Source organism: Aulostomus chinensis, chromosome 5, assembly GCF_037954235.1.
Source record: "Aulostomus chinensis isolate RoL2024-O1b breed Wild chromosome 5, RoL_Achi_v1.0, whole genome shotgun sequence".
Classification (NCBI taxonomy): Eukaryota; Metazoa; Chordata; class Actinopteri; order Syngnathiformes; family Aulostomidae; genus Aulostomus; species Aulostomus chinensis.
Genome location: NC_141324.1, coordinates 31,021,922 through 31,041,430, shown reverse-complemented (window position 1 = coordinate 31,041,430; position 19,509 = coordinate 31,021,922). Strand labels below are relative to the sequence as shown.

General features: G+C 45.0%; 1 protein-coding gene across 1 annotated transcript in view; it reads left to right on the top strand.

Moving 5' to 3' along the window:
* The window catches only part of tesk2 (testis associated actin remodelling kinase 2), a 29,704-nt gene that overhangs the window by 2,929 nt on the left and 7,266 nt on the right, over positions 1–19,509 (top strand). Inside the window, exons 2-9 of the mRNA XM_086204641.1 lie at positions 2,262–2,589; positions 3,628–3,747; positions 9,424–9,545; positions 12,111–12,159; positions 16,897–17,043; positions 18,159–18,241; positions 18,708–18,792; positions 19,052–19,135. Of these exons, the coding sequence (XP_086060767.1) occupies positions 2,467–2,589; positions 3,628–3,747; positions 9,424–9,545; positions 12,111–12,159; positions 16,897–17,043; positions 18,159–18,241; positions 18,708–18,792; positions 19,052–19,135 (813 nt within the window). The 5' untranslated portion in view covers positions 2,262–2,466. The remainder of the gene's footprint in view (positions 1–2,261; positions 2,590–3,627; positions 3,748–9,423; positions 9,546–12,110; positions 12,160–16,896; positions 17,044–18,158; positions 18,242–18,707; positions 18,793–19,051; positions 19,136–19,509) is intronic.

Genomic DNA, 19,509 nt, shown 5'->3' with positions numbered 1-19,509 from the left:
GTGTGTCATGATACGGGACTGCAGTCAGTTGGCCATCAGGACATAAAAAGGTTGACACTGTGAAAGGTTTTTCCTCTTTTCTGTTTGTGTTGTGTTCCTTTTCAACAAATCTGAATCAGGGCTGCTTCCTTTTTATTCTAACATGCTGTTCGCAGGGGTGTTTCCTTGCATTGAAAGGTTGTTGCATGGGAAAGAAATGTGTATCATAAAATGTGATCATTAAAAGCGTTGTGAGTGAGCGCAGTTGTGATTGGAGTTCATCAGAGTTGGCCGTCAATATCCTGTGAAATCAAAAACTTGTAGATCCAAAATTTCCTGCTACAGCTGAGACTTTGAAGTGTATTTCACACCACCCTCCCCTCCACCTGGCTCTCTCTGAGCTCTCGGGTTGGCTCTTCTCCCCACTGGTTTTAGGAGACTGTCTATCAGGGCGCGTTTCCACTGCTCACTTCAGCTCGGGTCGGGTCGGTTTGGCCCCGTGTCCACCGGCCCCAGCACGGTACTAACCTTACCATTTTGGTCCCTGCTTGCTGGGGTTCCAAGCGGAGGAGCAGGGACTAACGTGAGGTAAACACATAGCGGGGCTCTGATTGGGTAACTCACCCGTTACACCGTCTACTTCCTGTCATCCTGGCCTCGGTGGAATCCTGGTCGTGGCTCGGTGAAGTCTCTTATTCGTTTCTTGGGGGTTCTGTTTGGCGCTTGACGCCTCGTCTGTCTGTCCTCCCTCACTTTTAGTTTATGAAAAAAAAACCCTGACGAGCAGCAGGCGTCACGCCGCCTCCACGTCCTCCATTGTTGTTGTTGTTGTTGTGTCTCACACAAATCACACCAGGGAGCTCTCGGTCGGTGGGTCCACCCACCTTGACATGGTACCGGTGCTGGTGGGAACGCGCCTCTGAGCTGAAGTGAGCCGGTGGAACCACGGCCTTCTTGTCTCCACTGAGTCTCTGATGTCTTTTGCCTTCTAATGAATGAGTAATTTGCTAAAATTCATCACTTGTTTTAATACCTTTCCCTTGGGGTGTTGACCAAAGTCAATGTTCTATGATCAGGATCATTGTTGCATTGTTATTTTGGTGAAACCTCTCTGTTGAACTGCACTGCTCAGCATCCTTGCCTGCTGTCGTTGGAGGAGGGGTCCATAGTGCAGTGGGAACGCTGTCATCCTCATGAGCTCCTGGCTCAGTAAACCAGGGCTGAGAAGTCAAGCTGAAGTGGTCGTGCCAAAAACCGCAGTTCCTTGAGTGACCACTTGAGTCTGGCTCCAAGAAAGAGGCGATCCCCATGACCCCAATGTTAAAGTGCCCTTCTTTACAGCAGCAATAAAGAGCCTGTAACAAAAACAGGAATTTTTATTTCATGAGAACTGTTTGCAAGCATATTTTAGGAGGCTCACCTGGTTGAATTAAATGAAGGCCTAAAGTTATCCATAGTCAAGGGTGCAGTGGCCTCTGAATGGCAGCGAGTGGCATCGTCACAGTTGCTGTTTGCGTCTCAGTCAAATGAACCCCTCGCTCCTCTCAAGCTCCACTGTCTCATCCAGATAGGAACAAAAAGCCAAGATGGCGACGCCTAAAATGCTGAACTCCAGGCTTCCAAACAGGAGGCCATGGGGCTGTCCTACGTCTCCTTGTCCACCTCTCATACAGTCTATTCACAGACGACTGGTGACAGTGCAACCTACCACAGTTTCTCAATTCTTCAGTAAATGTGGGGAAAATGACAGAGTGGAGATTTCCTGTGTGAGTATGAAGAACATGTTTTTCAACATGGTTTTACCCAGTTTTTCTTTTTGAAGTACTGTTCTATTGACAGACCTGCCCTACGGACAAAAGAACGTGTTCTTGGAAGGCAGATGTGAGAGTTAAATTGTGTACACGAAAGCTATTGAGCCACACACTTCCTCCCCCTGTCCCCGTTGTGTAGTGATAATTTGGTTCTGGAAGGTACAAATGTTCAGGACCTGAACTGCTTCCATAATCTCACATGATTGGACGACACGTCCCTGCGACAGCCGTTATTCTTGGGCCTGCCGAGCAGTAGAGGCTTGTCTCCTTCATCCTAAGGCAAAACAGCCTCCTGCTCCACCTGTCATGAAATAGTAGAGCGAATTTTATAGCAGCTTGTTTGTGTTCTATAAAGAGAGATCATGTGATGATCTTCTTCTCCGTCTTTCCATCAATACGATTCCCAAATGTTTGTCTTGAGTGACCACTGATACTCCCCAAGAATAATTTTGTCCCCTTTGCTCTCTTTAGGTCTCCAAGGGTTCCATACATCAGTCAAACGTGTGAAATCCCCCTCAGCCTGGTGGGCGACCCACTTATGAGCATTTAGCAGTGGAATACAAGGAGAGTCCTTCCCCTGCTGCCGTAGAACCCTCGGCACCATCAGAACATCCCGTGCTCTTGTCATGTGGGTACATTACAGAAAAAGACCCATATCACCATCAGCTACATCACCATGGACCGCAATAAACGCAACTCCATTGCTGGGTTCCCGACACGACCTGAGCGTCTCAGTGAGGACAGAGATGGTATTGGGGGGGTAGGGGTCTGCGAGATGGGCATGGGCCCGCCTGCACAGGTCAGTGGGATGCTTTTCAAACGCCATTATTATGATGTTGATTGCTTAATGTAATAATTGTGGAATACTGAACATTTGTGAGGTTATTTTCCTCTCAACCTCATTGTCACAAAGCATAATTTCACCAGAAGTCTTCAGCTTCAAAAACAAAATAGACTGATAGAGTGGTGGTGTGTGTTTTTGTTGGCCAGCCTTAAAGTTAGCATCTCGTTAGCGCTTTCAGTCAACAGTCGATGGGATTTTTACATTGGATTCTCAGTCACTGCAGAAAGTAATGTCTCTTTCAAGAAAAAGTGAATGAGAGTTAAATGTTTTATTCAGAAATATAATCAGAAATGGAGACTGCTCATGATTTTTGAAGTGTAGACGGGATCATTAGAGGCACGAAGCTAATTTAGCGCTGAGAGCGAACACCACCATGAGTGCGTGACTCCAGGGTTTTTGTCCTGATTACACTGAATGACTGCAGCCTGTCATAGCCACTTGTTAGCAACCACAGGCTTTCAGACATAATAAAGTGTTGAAATTCACAAGTCTCATTTTTCGGACATTTTTCATATCGTAAAATAAAATGGCAATATATCAGCTTGTGACAGACTGTATTTCAGGCGTTTAACCAAAAACCCATTCAGAAAACCCACTGACGATGTTACCTTACTTCCAGGTGTTGGGGTTCATTCCTACGCCACTCTGTTACAGCCCAAGTCAACAAAACTGCTACGGTTCAATAGAAATAAATGTTGTCGATAAATGGAAAGGATCCTTGCTGGAGTTCAGGGGTTGAGGAGCCTAACACAGCTGTTGTTCACTCTCTCCCTGTGGCTCTCTGTGCTTCCTTGTTGTGAATCTGTCAGAAATGAGACACTCCAGCAGGGCAAAGTATGAGTTGTCAGTCCATGTGTCACTCATCTCAGTTCTAAGAGAGGAGTCTTTTTGCGGGATGAGTTGTCCGTCATCAACAATGGCGTGGTATGAATGGTCCCAGGTGTCTGAGAACATCCCCACAGGTAAAGACTTGTTTGCTGGTGTTTTCTTCAGGTGGGCAGGGTGTGGCCATCATCCTACAGAGCCCTCATCAGTGCCTTCTCCTGTCTGACACGCCTTGATGACTTCACCTGTGAGTGGATTGGCTCGGGATTCTTCTCTGATGTCTACAGGGTGGGTGGAGACAAGGTTTTACTGGCTTTTGTACTCTGATCTGTTTTTCTGGCATCTCTCTTCTGACCTTTATTTCATCTCTGCTTGACTTAGTTTTCCGTCCCCTTATATGGCCTCCGTTATCTTCCTTTAACGATAAGCCAAATGTTCTCTCAAATCACATTTAACTGATACAACCTCAGAGTTTATTTATTCTCCCTTGTATGGGTGCATTTAAGTGTACGATGCTTTATGGCATTGAACAGTGAGGGTTGGAGTTTTGTTCAAATACGAGGGAACTTGTGCATGGCCCTGAAAGTAAGTTGAAATGCTAAGTAATGATGAAAACGATAGTTTTCATGCCATGTGATCTCATCAAGTTGGTATGCTTTGTAGGTCAAAGACTGTTTGAGCGCCTGCTCGTCCTGTGTGACATTTTGAGGTCAAGTTTGGCCACAATCACTTCAAAGACATCCCTCAAATGGAGGTCTGGTAACACGGTCACATCCTCCCTTCCCCTCCTTCCAGGCAGGCGAAGCAGAGTCACACAATCAGGATGATTTGCAAAACACACGTCAACAATACCAGTACAGGGAAACTGATCGTGAACTTGCTCTTGCTCTTGGTACCCAGCCTACATTGACAGTGTTGGCGTGCCGCAGTGCGATTCAGGTGGACAGGGAGCATTTCTGTTGTAGTCTTGATCTCAGCATCGTAGGAGTTGCTGCTGTGTGAGTCCACACATTTACACACTGCTGGGTGCACATCAGATAGCTTTGATATTAATTATGGGAAGGGTTAACAGAGTGGAGTTGACATGTATGGACATGAAGGGAAATGACCTGATGAATGAAAATGTGAGGGTTTGAATGGCATGAAGCCAGGATCCGCTTCATTTCCTATTAATTGCTGTGTTCGAAGGGTCGTCTGGGTTCTGGTTTTCTGCTGTTCAAACAATTGACATCAGTATTTTGTCGCTGCTGTCGATGAAGTCTGAAGCCAAGCTGTCTGTCTATCTCACGAATATTTTAGAGAACACTTAGCATAACAGCACATCATTTTAGTGTAAGGACAGTTATGATGGAGGCTGTAAATTCTTTATCATACTCAACTAAATGGAGGCCAGCTTAAGACAAATTAACTGAAAGAAAAAACTTATCAAGTGTCTTCAAAGGTGAGCTGCCAGAGCAGCTTCAGCCTGCCTTGGCGTGGATTCCACACGTCTCTCTCGCTCTGCTGGCAGGGTGGAGGGCCGTTGTTCAAAAGACCCTTCCTCATTTGTTGTTTTGATGGTTGTGGTGGACATCACCCTTCCTTGATTTGAGACGTGTTGACTGTGAAAGCCATAGTTTATGATTTTTTTGTTTTTATACGCTCATTTATTCAGGTTTTTCCTGTAATATGTCAGCCCCCTAATGCACAGCTTTATTATGAAGGACAATGTGAGTTAGCCATTTGGTTTGGACTCTGATATTTGGTATGAGCTTCAATGGTAGCAGCTACTTTGATTTGTCTGCCAGTCCAAGTGGAATGAAGGCTTTGCTGTGATTTGTCAAGCTTATTTGGGGCTGTTGTTAATTGATTCAGCAAACGAGATTTCGTTACCGAGGAAGAGAAGAGAGAAAAAAGCTTTTGATGGGGGACAGTTGTGGGTTAGAGCAACGAAGCGGATGAAAGCTAGTGGCTTGGAGGAAGTTTTGTAGTTTATGGAGACCAAAGCATGGGGGTGGACAAGGGCTGCAGATGAAGAGTTTTGAAGAAGGTGATTTAAAGGGTTAGTATGAGAGGCAGGGGCAGAGGGGAGGATGAAGAAAGGGTCTGGAGGAGAGCAAAGCTATCAGAGGCCTGATAATAAAAGTCCATTGAGTAGAAAAGTGGGTGCGAGGAGAGGAAAAAGGTAGAGAAAGAAGATGAGGATTTGTTTGGGGCCACAGCGAGGTGCAGAGACAGGGGGATCAGGAATAGATGCAGATGGGGGGATGTGAAGAACGAGGAACGGGGGGTCGGTAGAGGATAGACGGATGTGGGGGAGGAGGCCCTCAGAGGAGTGGCCATCTGTTGTTTCTGCTGTCTTGGGTGGAGACTGTCAGCTTTTGTAGCCTTTTACTTTGAACTTGAGCAGAGCGATTTGGTATGAATGGAAGACAGAGAACCATTCACAGAAAATGATCCCAATCAAGCCTCACCACAATTTATAAGTTTTTCACGACGCGCAGATAAGAAAGAAGTATTCGCACAACAGAGAGAGCCGTTTGACACAAGTTTTCTGGAGCTGAAAATGTGACGATTCAGTACTGAAAAGGGTAGAAGTTTTTAAATTTGAGTTTTCATGCACGCCTTCCTTTACTACACGTTAATTTCATTTCCACCCATCCATCCATCCATCCACCCATCCATCCATCCATCCATCCATCCACCCATCCATCCATCCACCCACCCATCCATCCATCCATCCACCCATCCATCCATCCACCCATCCATCCACCCACCCATCCATCCATCCATCCATCCACCCATCCATCCATCCATCCACCCACCCATCCATCCACCCATCCATCCATCCATCCATCCATCCATCCATCCACCCATCCATCCACCCATCCATCCATCCATCCATCCATCCACCCACCCATCCATCCATCCATCCACCCATCCATCCATCCATCCATCCATCCACCCATCCATCCATCCATCCATCCATCCATCCATCCACCCATCCATCCATCCACCCATCCATCCACCCACCCATCCATCCACCCATCCATCCATCCATCCATCCATCCACCCACCCATCCATCCATCCATCCACCCATCCATCCATCCACCCATCCATCCATCCATCCATCCACCCATCCATCCACCCATCCATCCACCCATCCATCCACCCACCCATCCATCCATCCACCCACCCATCCATCCATCCACCCACCCATCCATCCATCCATCCATCCATCCACCCATCCACCCACCCATCCATCCACCCACCCATCCACCCATCCATCCATCCACCCATCCATCCATCCACCCATCCATCCATCTAGGGCTGGGCGATATGACCAAAATTTTATATCCTATACGATATACATCACCATAAAGCACATTTTTGTTAAATTCAATGAATGAACAGTTTATTTTATTTTTTATTTCTTCCTCCACTTTCGCCCGGCACTCCTCATATAAAGCAGGTAACACAACGCTACTGATGTGTTTTCGGCTGGGCGTTTCATATCTGGGGTCGAGTGCTTGCACCAACTCAAGAAACCCCTGTCTCGACCGTGTAGATTGGAATCACGTCTTTACAGATGTGCCAACCCTAACGGCCATGGTTATTTCCTTCCACCTGCAGGAGGTGTGGCTATACGGTGAGCCGCGGGTAAAAGCCTGTTGCCATGTCTGCGTCTGGAGTTTCTTCTTAACGTCAACGTCACTCGGCCCAGCTTTTGCTGCTTTTTCTCGTTGATTCTCTCTGTATTCTTTTCGTGATTCTTTTTCAGGTGATAAAAGAAAGTTACTTGTGTTCGAGTCTGTTGTTGGATCGGGCAGCGGCAAACTTTACAAAGTGCAGCAGTCTGATCCTTGTCGGTCTTTTTATATCCAAACCACCGCCACATGACAGAAGTTCCCCCTCTTTTAGGTACAAGCTCGTCGGTTTGCGCTGGTTGTTCATCATCTTGTTGTTGTTTGGATTGAGAATTGGTAACATGTTCTTCTGTGTGGCGTCCACCGTCTTCCTCCATGGCTGTGTATGTTTGAGCCGCGTGCCTGGGCTTGCCGTAAGGCGCGTCGGTGACGTAAAATACTGCCGTAAAGCCTGTTTTGCGGCACCGCGATATAAACGATAGAGTTTAACATTAAACAATAGACATTTTCTATCGTCCAGACGATATATATCGTGATATCGCCCAGCCCTACATCCATCCACCTATCCATCCATCCACCTATCCATCCATCCACCTAGCCATCCATCCACCTAGCCATCCATCCACCTAGCCATCCATCCACTCACCCATCCAGCTAGAAATGACCAGGATGTAGATTTATGGTCCCACCAGTGCAGTGGTACAGATGTGATGGTCGCTCTCGTACTGAACTGTCACAGTTTGAGAATGTTCTACCTGTAGACGCGGGGGAATGAATTCAGCTTTTTCAAACTGCTGGAATGAGACCTGCATTCTGGTTTCATTGTGCTTTCAGTGTTTGGTGTCAGGCAATGAGGTTGCAGATGTAAGCAGATGGATGAGTCTGCATCAGCGTGCTCAGCTGACACGGCGTCCTGGGTTTGCTGGTTGAGTGTGTGTGAGTGAGGAAGAAGAAGCCAGCTGGTCATTTCAACCATTTGAAACACTGTGGAAAGTACAGACTCGTGCAGGATGGGTTGTTACTGTTCCTAAGAGCACATTCACTGCAAAAGCAACACTTTTCCACTCGAGATATTGGATGTGCTACGTTCTCTGTAAGAGGCCTTTTCACCCCAGGAACCACAACATTTTCTGCTATTATGAACTGGAGGTAGTTGTGGAAAGAAGTCATTGTTTTGGAATTCAAATTGATACCTCTGCATTTCAAACGTGACACTTGAACACATCAAACAGCTACTTCTTTGCCTCTCTTCCAGTCTTGTCTCCTTCAAACACAAGTGACCATACACCTTTGATTGCCCCAATGGTTTTTTTGTTTGTTTTCTGTTTGTATTTTAAGGTGTCGGGACATACACTAATTATGGGCTCTCATGTAATACTTTTAGCTGGGGTTATTAATTCACGATTGGCGGATCGAAACCTTTCACAGTTTACAACACGAGCCTTCAACGATACATCAGTAGAAGGCCTTTGGTGGCGTTTCATTCCATAACCTGTTGGCTCGCCTTTCGTCAAAAGCGTGCTGGTAGAAGCGCCAGCCAGCCATGGATGGTTATGCCTCCGCCAGCTGACAAGTTGATGGAAACAAAAATCCCAATACACAATAATGCATCATTGATTGAGCACCTCATGTTGGTCAGCAGCAACTGACCTCATTTCAGTTCTCTTTTATGTGCTACCTCCCCTTTCAGTGTCCTCTCTCTGTGCTGCATGAGCCTGGTTCTGTATTGTTGGCAGCTGTGTACCTAAAATTAGTGGTGTGAATCACAAGTTTTATCACAGTGCAGTCCTTTGTTCTTTCTTATAGCTGAAAATTTGATAATTCAATACTTGAAAAATGTCTGATGTGTGATTAGTTCAGTCAATATGAAATGACTTGATGGAATCATATAATCTGCTCTGCTGCATTTTTAGAACTCACCAATGCAAACAAAATCAATGTTTTGGTCGTGAAGGTCATGTACAGGAGTTGTAAGCACGATATGAGGACCAGAGCTCAAGCCTCAATTGATGGCCTGCATCTGCTGAAACCTGCAGCACGAGCGGGCGCACTACAGGTCAAACGTGAAAACACATGTTCCATGTGACGCCATGTCTGTATTTGCTGGATGCGTCTTTACAGATTGAACGGTCGTAGCAACTCTGATTCCTGTGGGAGCTTCAGATGAAAATTTCAAACATAGAAAAAACAGTCACACAATATTCAGAAATCATATTCCAGCCTCATAATATTGTTCATGTGCAGCTCACCCAAGGGATTTGGACTGAGCAATAGTTGGTTGCATTTGACTGTACAGGACCCACCATGGCAACGTGTTGTCATTTGACTGTTTTGCAGGTGTGTCATCGAGCCTCCGATCAAGTTATGGCCCTGAAGATGAACAAGCTCAGCAGCAACAGGGCTAACATGTTGAGAGAGGTCCAGTTAATGAACCGGCTTTCACATCCCCACATCCTCAGGTCAGTGACTTGAAACTGGTCTCTGTGTTTTATTCAATCCCAGTGTGAAAATGTGAAAACAAGTCAAATGAAAAGGAAGGTGTCCTCCTCTGCACCAGGACACAGTTTGAGAGGTATTTAAATGCTGCATGGCATTCACTTCCTCTTTGCTCAAGTTCATACATCCAACATGTCAACTCCAACTAGTTTGTGAAACATGAAGCTCTCCAAAAACCGACATTGGTAATTCTCACATGTACCTTATTTTAAGGTTAAAAGGCCCAGTGGTTAATTAGAAGAGATTAAGAAATGAGGTGACAGTAATGACCGAGTATGAGCTCACTTTCATAAATTCTCAGTGGGATTATTCTAAGGCTTAAAAGTTTAAGGAACTGCCAATGCTTATAAAAGAATAAATCCTCATTACTTCCACACAATTGACTGCATGTTATATTCATAATTGTCTTTAACACCTGACATGTTTGTCTGTTGATCAAATATAGCGACCGCCTCTTTCACGCACTCTTTTCCCTTCCCTTCTTGTTGTGACCAGTGTCCTCTGGAGTTTGCCAGTAACTGTGGCAAACACAGAGCCTATTAACAATGGATTTTCTAAACTGCCAGCTCCTGTTAGAGTTGCAGCAGCTGCCTGGAGGCGAAAAGCTGGGAGGAGGACCCTCTCTTTCACAAGGGAATCGGACTAAGCTATGAACACTAATGTTGTGTTTTTTAGAGAGTCTGGCCAATTATTGGTTCCACAAACGGCCTACGCCAAGGCCTCAGCCCTGTGGTGCCTCACAGACACCTTCTGTCATTTCATGTTGACTTCATTTCAATGTTTCCTGGGGAAGTTCTGCAACCTAGACTGTGTTTGTGAGTGCTGACAGCTTCCAATCAGTGGAGGTGTGAGTACGTTCCTCTGCCAAATTAGCCACGTGTCATGCACTTGCAGTCTTATTTTAGGTGAAAGACAATCATGACAAAATGTGCTGACACCACTAAATGAAGCAACTCAAGAGTGTCTGCAGTCTCCTGCAGTGAGGAATTCAGGGTTGGAGTGTTGAACTGAAAATGCACTCTTGATGTTTTATTGTAATCAGAGTTAATTTGCTGACATGCGTAGGGAAAGCACCTCTTTGTTCCCTCTTTGGAATTGTCCTGTAGTCCAAGACAGTTTTATCCGATGGGAGACAAAAAATGGCATTGTAACGTCCACACAGACCCTCCACTTCCACCCTCTCATGAATTTTTTTACATCACGTGGACCCTTAAGCTCTTGTGGAAAGAACAGAACGAGCTTGAGCCAATATCCCAGCTGGTGATACTCGATAAAAGGCTTGTGCACAAAATGTCACAATATCTAAACCAATATCAAGACGTAAGATTTAATTGTAAATATTAAAGTGTCCTTTCAAATTGACAAAATTGATTTGTTTTTTTTTAATTAAGCTTGAAGAATGTCATTCCATTCCAAGATCGTTGGGGCTGATAAGTCAGAATCTTGAGTCACAGCTTCGAAGTGCCCCTGTATTCATAAGGCGCTACTTAGACATACTGGGCCTTGCTTTGATTAAATAACTGGAACATGAAAAGCTGTCGGGGAAAATTCAGCTCTCTGTGCAATGAGATTCCCTTCACTCTCGTGACAGTGAGGAGCGTCGCTCTTCTTCGTAGTCGTTATATCACAAGTTAACATTCTGCTCTTTGCTCAGAATGGGAAAGTATGCGTCTGTTTATAGAGATGAACATACATGCAGACATGTGTGTCTGCTTGCGCACACACACACACACACGCGCGGGCGCCATATCTTTTACAATACCATCTTTGTTGAGCATGCCTAGTGGATTGTGTGTGCATTTCTGTGTGTTAACAGGCAGACACTGAAGGGGTCTTTGTTAGCTAAACTCCAGCAAGGACCCACACAGCTGACCTTTTCATTGCCTCAAGAATTATGAGGCCTTCAGCTCTGCCTGTGAATAAAGTTTGTTCTTCTACCATCATTGTTCCTCTGTAATTGAAGGAGTGCACATTCTTCCCTGCCGTAAGGACATATTTCAAGCTCTTCTATTCCAGTAACCCCATCAAAACATTTAAAATGCATCAGAGTGATTGAGAGTCAAGTGAGCAGTGAGCAAGAGGATGTTTGTTCAGAATCTGGAAATTTTAGGCAAGGTAGAGGCAAAATGGAAGGAATGCAGGTGAGGTGTTATTATTCCCTCCCTGTGCAGGAATTGCTTGTCTTGTCTTGCCTGCTGGAATCTTAGTCTTTCTTAACTATGGTTTCCACTTTTTTTGGACTCGCTGAGTGAAGGTCATGGAAGTGGTTTATGTAGACGTTTCCATGCTATTTTAGTTTGAAAATCTCTATCGAACACTTGAGTGAACGAAGAGGAACTGAAACTTTAATGGACTGTCTCTTTTCTCAATGTTTGTTCGAGCGTGAAGAAAAGGGAGATGTGTCATCCTTGATTTCAAATCCATTCAGTTCATTGAATAAAATGCTGAAAGGTGGAATTGTAACATTGTTAGATTGATGTTCATCTGTGTGACAGCTGTTTTCATTTTTGCGTTTTGTGGTTTTGTAGGTTCAAGGGAGTTTGTGTTCATGAGGGCCAGCTTCACGCCTTGACGGAGGTAGGGGAGCATGCACTCAAACACATTATTTTACATGAAGATTCTGGTTTAAACCAAACCCAAATGCAAAACTGACACGCAATGACTCGATTATTGAAGATGGAATACTGATTTGCTCACGATCGCTTATGTCTAAGATGTCATGTATGTGTGATCGTCAGCACCCTGCCATCCATCAGCACCGTAGCACACACAGCGCCTGTAAATGAAGAAAAGCCAAAAGAACTCCCATGTTCTTTAGGGTGCGCTTGACGCTGCATGTTTGTGTGTGAGAGACGGAGAGGGAGGAGAATTTGATACAAGCAGCTAATGAAACTCTCCAGGGACCTTCAGGGTGACAGCGAGCAATCATTTTAGGCTGCACATATCCTATATTTAACCTGTGTGCGCTCATCTCCACGTGTGTGTGTGTGTGTGTGTGTGTGTGTGTGTGTGTGTGTGTGTGTTATGACAAAGTTGATAAGCAACTTAGGCCACAGAGAAGAAAGTGTTCATGTTGGTGGTAGAGAAGGAAGACAAATGAGTGGTGCAAAAGTGCCTTGAAATGAAGTTAAAACTGCATCTCTGTCGTAGGGTTTTACTTCATCAACATGAACAACATCACGTTGCTTGTTTTTATTTTTTATTTTTTGCATTAAAGGACCTTCAAACCCCATAAAGCAAATGTATTTAAAAAGAATATTTGTTTGAGTTTCTATCAGTGTTTTCTGTGAGTACAATGTAAAAGTGGCTTTCCCCCAAATAAAATAGAAAACTGAAGACTAGACCACCTTGACTGCTCAGAGCTCTGATTGTTTAAAACCAGTAGTTTGGCGTCAGAAGAAATATTGATGTATGGTGGGTCTTTGAAATGAGAATATAAAAATACACCCGTGACAGATATGGAAACATACTTTGGACACATCGCTGTGTACATAAAGTATGTATTTGGATGTACTTAGGATGGGCTGATCCACGTAAATGTGAACAAACAGGACAAAGCAGACACTTCATCACACATCGAAGACAGTGTCCTCTGTTTAAGAAGCTCCCAGGCGCACACATGTGCATGATTACTCTGTAGCCTGGGACAGCCAATGTGCTTATTGTAACCTTGACACACAAAGACCAACACAAACTTTCTGAGCCAGAGTAAGTGAACCGATCTTAAGATACGATTAGTAGTTGCAAAAAGAATGCATGCATTGTGAGCTGGAGACATGAATGTGCATACAAACAAGCTGCTGGAGGTCTTGTTTTCCTGCTGCACTGTAAGCAGATCCTGTTGTGTTGTGTCAGGACCAAACTGAGCTCATGCTGTTTAGTTATCTGACCCCGTCAGGAGGCTGTGCTCACTGGAAGTGGCAAGACAAGGCTGTCTTAGCTCCGTGTTCCCGAACAAAGTTTGTAGGCAATAGTGGACACCTCTTGTGTCCAGTCATGTAGATGCCATTTAAATGATTTTAATGTGGTGATCAGACATTTTGTAGAAGAATCAAATTTCTAGATGAGACCTGTAAGCATTCTAATCTAGAATTATTAATATAGATTAAGGGTTGCGGGGGGGGGGGTGGAGCCTATCCCAGCAGCCTTCCCCCTGGACAGGTCACCAGTCCATGGCAGGGCCAACACATAGAGACAGACAACCATTGGCTCTCCCAGCCACGCCTACGGTCAATTTAGAGTCTGGATTAACCTGGTCCCTCTTGATGTCTTTGGACTGTGGAGGAAGCTGGAGTACCAGAGAGAACCCAGCAGGAACAGGGAGAACATGGAGACTCACCCAGAAAGACCCCGTGCTGCAGCCGGGGCTCCACCCACAACCTTCTTGCTGGGGGGCCACGCTGAGGACCACTGCTCCACGGGGCCGCCCCTGTTTATAGGTCTCATCTAGAAATTTGATTCTTCTAGGAATAATTCCTGGAGGATGAAGGAAATAACCTCGAGCATGAAGCTTTGTTTGTCTCGTATGAATCCAATGCACCTTTAAGGAAACACTGCTGCAATCATAATCTGGGTTGATGGTAAACCATGACCCCTGGCAGGATTACGCAGGACTGTTTGAAGCTGCCTGCTGCAGCAAACAAGGATCCTTTGTGGGAGTCTTTTGAGGGGTTTTAACCTGTGACACTGACAGTACAGTACTTCATTTTTGACCAGCTGTGTTTTCCTCATTTGCTTACATATAGGCAGATAATCATAGCATGACATGTACACAATCTAAATATCAGCTTTGCCAAGGGATTAGTATTGTATATCAGTAAGTCCACAAGAACAATAAAACAAAGTTCAGGGGAAATAGCACGCCTTCATAAGAGGCTTTCTGAATGCTACCTTCTCCGGCACTTCAGTGGATGCAGCAGGTGCACAGTTCCACCAAACCATGTGGTTTACATTTCTGAAGTGCTGCATATTCTGCCAGAATGAAACACGGGGCTTTCTAGATCACAAATCAGATGATACAGGAAGGAAGTTGGATTAGTCTGAGTTGTAATTGTCTCTGGTGGAGTTTTCCCCTGTTGAGTCCCAAACCCCAACCAGGCAGACAACAGATGTTGAACTCTGTGGCTACTAAAGAATTTGCTGGACAAATACTGTAATCCTCTGGCGTCTTGCTTTGTGTGTGTGTGTGTGTGTGTGTGTGTGTGTGTGTGTGTGTGTGTGTGTGTGTGTGTGTGAGAGAGAGAGAGAGAAACTTTGGGGGGTAAGCGTTTGACTTTATTACAATGAGCACACAAGGGCTTTTCCTCTCACCAGACCATCAGAGCTTTGCCTCACTCTTTATCCTCAGCCCTTTTTTCCACATCTCAAAGAGAAACAAGACATGGTTGTGCCTTTTAGCCTCCTGCTTACAGCTGATCTCTGAACTGCTTTGAAAAAAACAACACAGGATTGTTTAGTCTAATTGTTGCCACATGTAATTTCATTACTTTGTATTCATACAGTCAATGTTGTTGCCACGTGGTGTGTGTGTGTGTGTGTGTGTGTGTGTGTGTGTACTGTACGTCTGGATGTTTTTCTGAACTGCCAAAGTAGTCCTATTTTCTTCTATAATATCCCTCCCTATAAATGAGGCAGTAATGTGACGCGCTGTTTATTTTCATCATGTTGAGTTCCTGCAAGCTGGTCATTCGTTGTAAGGCTGGGAAAAGATTCCCAGCTCCTCTCATCCACTTGTCTAACAGCTGACTTACAGCAAACCCTTTACCGTGGCTGTCTGAGTAGATGGCTTCAACAAAAGCTGCTAAACGCAGCGCCCGTGCTGCATCTGAGTGATAGACCTCTATTTTTATGTGGCCTCGTTCTCTTTCCTTGTGCGACCACCTGGACTCTAGGCGCATAAAATAAGATCAAAATGAGACGGATTAAATGAACATCTCGGCGTTTCAGACGCAGTGGGAGACAGCATTGCAAAGCTGCGGGCTGCTGTCATCATGACACGTCAAAATGGACGCATCTTGTGTCAGTGACTCCATGTTTAAACGCTCCTGACTGGTGGGCAACACCGGGCACAGCAGCTCCACTGCCATAAGTTTGTTCATGTGCACTGGAGGGAGAGAGCGATGTCATTCGAGTCCATTTAATGTTTGTAACAAAGATTTGTTGTTTACTCAAGTTGAAATTAGCAGCCTTTAAAGCTCCCGAAGGCAGGAGATGGGGGGGCACGGTGAGTGAAACTTGCATGACGAAACAGGTTTTTCTTGTCAGCTGTCGTCAGCACATCACTCCAATTAAGTCACGTTTGTTGTCTGTTAGAAAACATTTAGGGGGACATTGTCTTTAACGTGCGATGATATTTAAAAAATGAGTCAACCCAGGGAATGTCTTTAATAATGTGAAATCTTCCTTTGACAGCACTCTGATGTGTTCTCATGCATTCACATGGAAAATTATGGGAAAAGTAAAGCAGCACAATGATAAAAATGCACTCCTGCTAATTAATTATCTGGGGCTTTATCTCTTCGTATGTGAAGCTGAGTTTATTCCAGCATGTGGGGATGCAGAGACCTGCTTCCGTCTCCGTCAGTCCTGCATGCCCTAATTCTGCTCCCACCACTCAAACCAATAACCGCGGCTAAACCAGACCACCTCTTTATCCCATCCCAGGGTCCTTCTCGTTAACTAATGGCGTTCGTGATATGTGACATGGGATTAGTGTGTCTGTCTGTGTGTTTGCATGCAAGCATCAAGGTCAGACAAGTTCTTCTGGATCAAAGCTGACAGAGTGAAAGACCCTGGTCACTTTTAAACCCTCTGAGCTGATTTGGCGGCCCACTCCTCTCGCTGCTGCATGTCGGGCAGTACGTAGGACGCCAGCAGGTCTGTCACACCATTGAACAGGCAGCAAGCCATTGGGTCAATACACCAGCCAGCCCGCCAGGCAAAACAACACATCAGTCAGCCTCTCCGAGGCAGTCAGAACGACGGTTGCTGTTTGTCGTTGTGTGTTTGATTTGTTACGTATCTTTGCATATTTTCAAACCAGATTGTGTCATTGTTTCCAATTCGAAAGCTCACTTATGCAGTCAAACGTTTTGCTGTGACACAACCAGGTTACATGTAGTTTCAGTAATTACTGTCTGTACAAGGTCTGTCCTCGTTTGCTCTGAGGCCAATCAGCTGTTCAGACGGGCTTTTTTGAGCCATATTGACATATTTCTCACTGAAATTGTTCATCATACATTCATCAAATCTGAGTTGTATCTACCAATTTAGGAATATGCACTTGTACATCAACGCCTCTCTCTCTTCCTCCAGTACATCAATGGTGGGAACCTGGAGCAGCTTCTCGACAGCAACAAGCACTTGAGTTGGACAGCCAGAGTGAAACTAGCCTCTGAGATTGCCAGCGGTCTGGCCTACTTGCACTCCAAAGGCATATTCCACCGGGACCTCACCTCTAAGGTTTGTTGTGGTACAGTAGATAGGCTTCTTAGTGGTTAAGAGGAGATACCATAGCTAAAGATAGTGCGGCAGGCCTGCTTGGTGGCCTCAGACAACCAAGTGTTGACCACCTATTTGCACTCTGGTGTTTTTGACGGTGTAATGTCTGTGGGTGCGTAGGATGTGTAGTGTGATGGGGCCTGGGTCTGACTTACTCACTCTAGGTTCATCAGGCCGATCACAAATATTCTTCATGTTGATTTAATTAAACTGTTACTTTAGAAATGCAATAAAAGACCATTGGAACAAAAAACCCAAACACATAGTTTTCTCAGTTTCTGATGTACACACATGAAGAATGTGTATTCAAGATGTATTGAAGGCTCAAGTTCAAGAGGCAGCTTGAGCAACATTCACATGTCAAGAGGAGCAGGAATGTTTGTTTTTAATATCCCTGAACAAGCTGCGACTAGAGAACGCCATTATAGTTGTGGGAAGCACCACCTGTTATTGACGAAGATCTGATTGACTGCGCATCCCCAGGAACCTGGAAAAAGTTGTTAACAGTCGTGGCTGAATGCCTCATGCTGTTCCTTTATGAGTTGAAAAGGTTCACCAAAGAATTATGTCTCAATACTGCCACCTATTGATACAACAGGAGGATAGCAAGGTATAAAACTGAGTAATAATACTACCGCAGTAAATTTGTTTCTGTCCTCTTTTTGAAAGCAAACAACTTTGTGAGCATCTTACATGAAGAACGTGCGATTTTGTACATAAACTGAAATACATGTCGTTCATATAAGCTGTGATTTTAGCTGCATAGTGGAATGCTCTAAAGGGGGGGGGTCACATGTTGCCTTTGATTTATAAATGTGGGCTCTGCTGAAAGTTATATGTTAATTGAAATTGTTGCCTCATCACCTCCTTCACCTCGTAGAGTCGCCAAAGCCACGCTCTGTCCCTCGGCAACCGCCAGGACCGACGTGTGTACCAACTAGAACACCTCAAAAGTGCTGATAAATAATCATCATGGGGGATGAGGGTATGCAGGATTGGGTGATGTTGCTAAACTGCAGGTTTTTTTGTTGAAGAATTGAACATGCATAAAAACAAGATATTTTCTGTACTCGCAGAACTGCCTGATCAAATGTGATGACAGCGGCTACACAGCAGTCGTGGGAGACTTTGGTTTGGCAGAAAAGATCCCGACGACTCAGTAAGGAATCTTCCCCTGACTACTTCTCTGCATCGCAGCTTACATTTTTAGCAGGAACTGAATCACCAGAAGCACATGTCTGTGTCCCTCCAATAGCAACAACTCCCGCAGTCTGCTTGGAAAGTCAAACTTGTGTTTTGTCTTGCAATTCTGCCTTTGCTCACAACATGAGCAGGGTCAGCTCCAGCTTTTCTTCCTGGAGGTGCAGGAGGTCAGAAGAGGATTACTTCAATCCAACCTTTCACCAGCTTGACATCATGTTTGCACATGAAGTGATACTGGATATGCTCAGCTATTTCTTAAGCTGGATGCCTGGTGTCATGACATTATTCAACCAGAGACTTCAGAGCTGTACTCAAAGCCTCAGCAATTCCTTGAATTATCTTTCACTGACAACTTCCTCATCATGCAGAGATGTACGCAAAATGTTGCTCCAGCACTCCTTGTATGTGTCTGTTGTCCATAGGGCTGAGGGAGAGAAGCTTTCAGTGGTTGGGTCTCCTTTCTGGATGGCTCCAGAGGTTTTAAGAGATGAACGCTACAACGAAAAGGTAAGACCCTCGCCCTTCAGCCCCGCTCACTAATACCATGTTACAGAAGGCAGCACTGGATACCAAACATATTCAGGTATGTTGGCTGGATTTGGAGAAATAGATCCAAAGTAACCAGTCATCCAAAGCCATAAACGAGTGTAGATTTCAGACAGGGAGTTCTACAAATGCATCAGTTTGCAAAGAAAAAAACGAGGCAATTTTCTTATGGTAAAAAAGTTGCTGATGTTTATTATCGACAATAATATTTATCTTTCAGGCCGATGTGTTTTCCTATGGTATCATTCTGTGTGAGATCATTGCAAGGATCCAGGCTGACCCCGACTTCCTGCCCCGCACAGAGGTGACTGCTCATCTCCATCTCACCTCATTTCTCCACTCTAATGTCATCACCCCGAGGGCCAGATGGACTCACGTTGCTCAATGTAGCGCCAGCTGTGACTCAGCAAGTCGCAGAACAGGCATGAGGAAAAGTGCCACTTGCCTTCCTGCAGCAGGCAGGTTTTCTGCCTGGTTGTCTTGTTCACGCTGTACCTACCGTATCACGTTATTAAGTGCTCGTTGCAGTGAAAGGACGACCAAAACCGGCGTTTGGACGTTCCCTTCTCAGTCTGTGTTTGTTTGCAGTGCACACAGGTTAATCCTCTTGATATCCCATATTTGTACACTGGTAGCACTTAAGTTGTTTATTCTGGTAACCTTCTCATTCTAAAGACT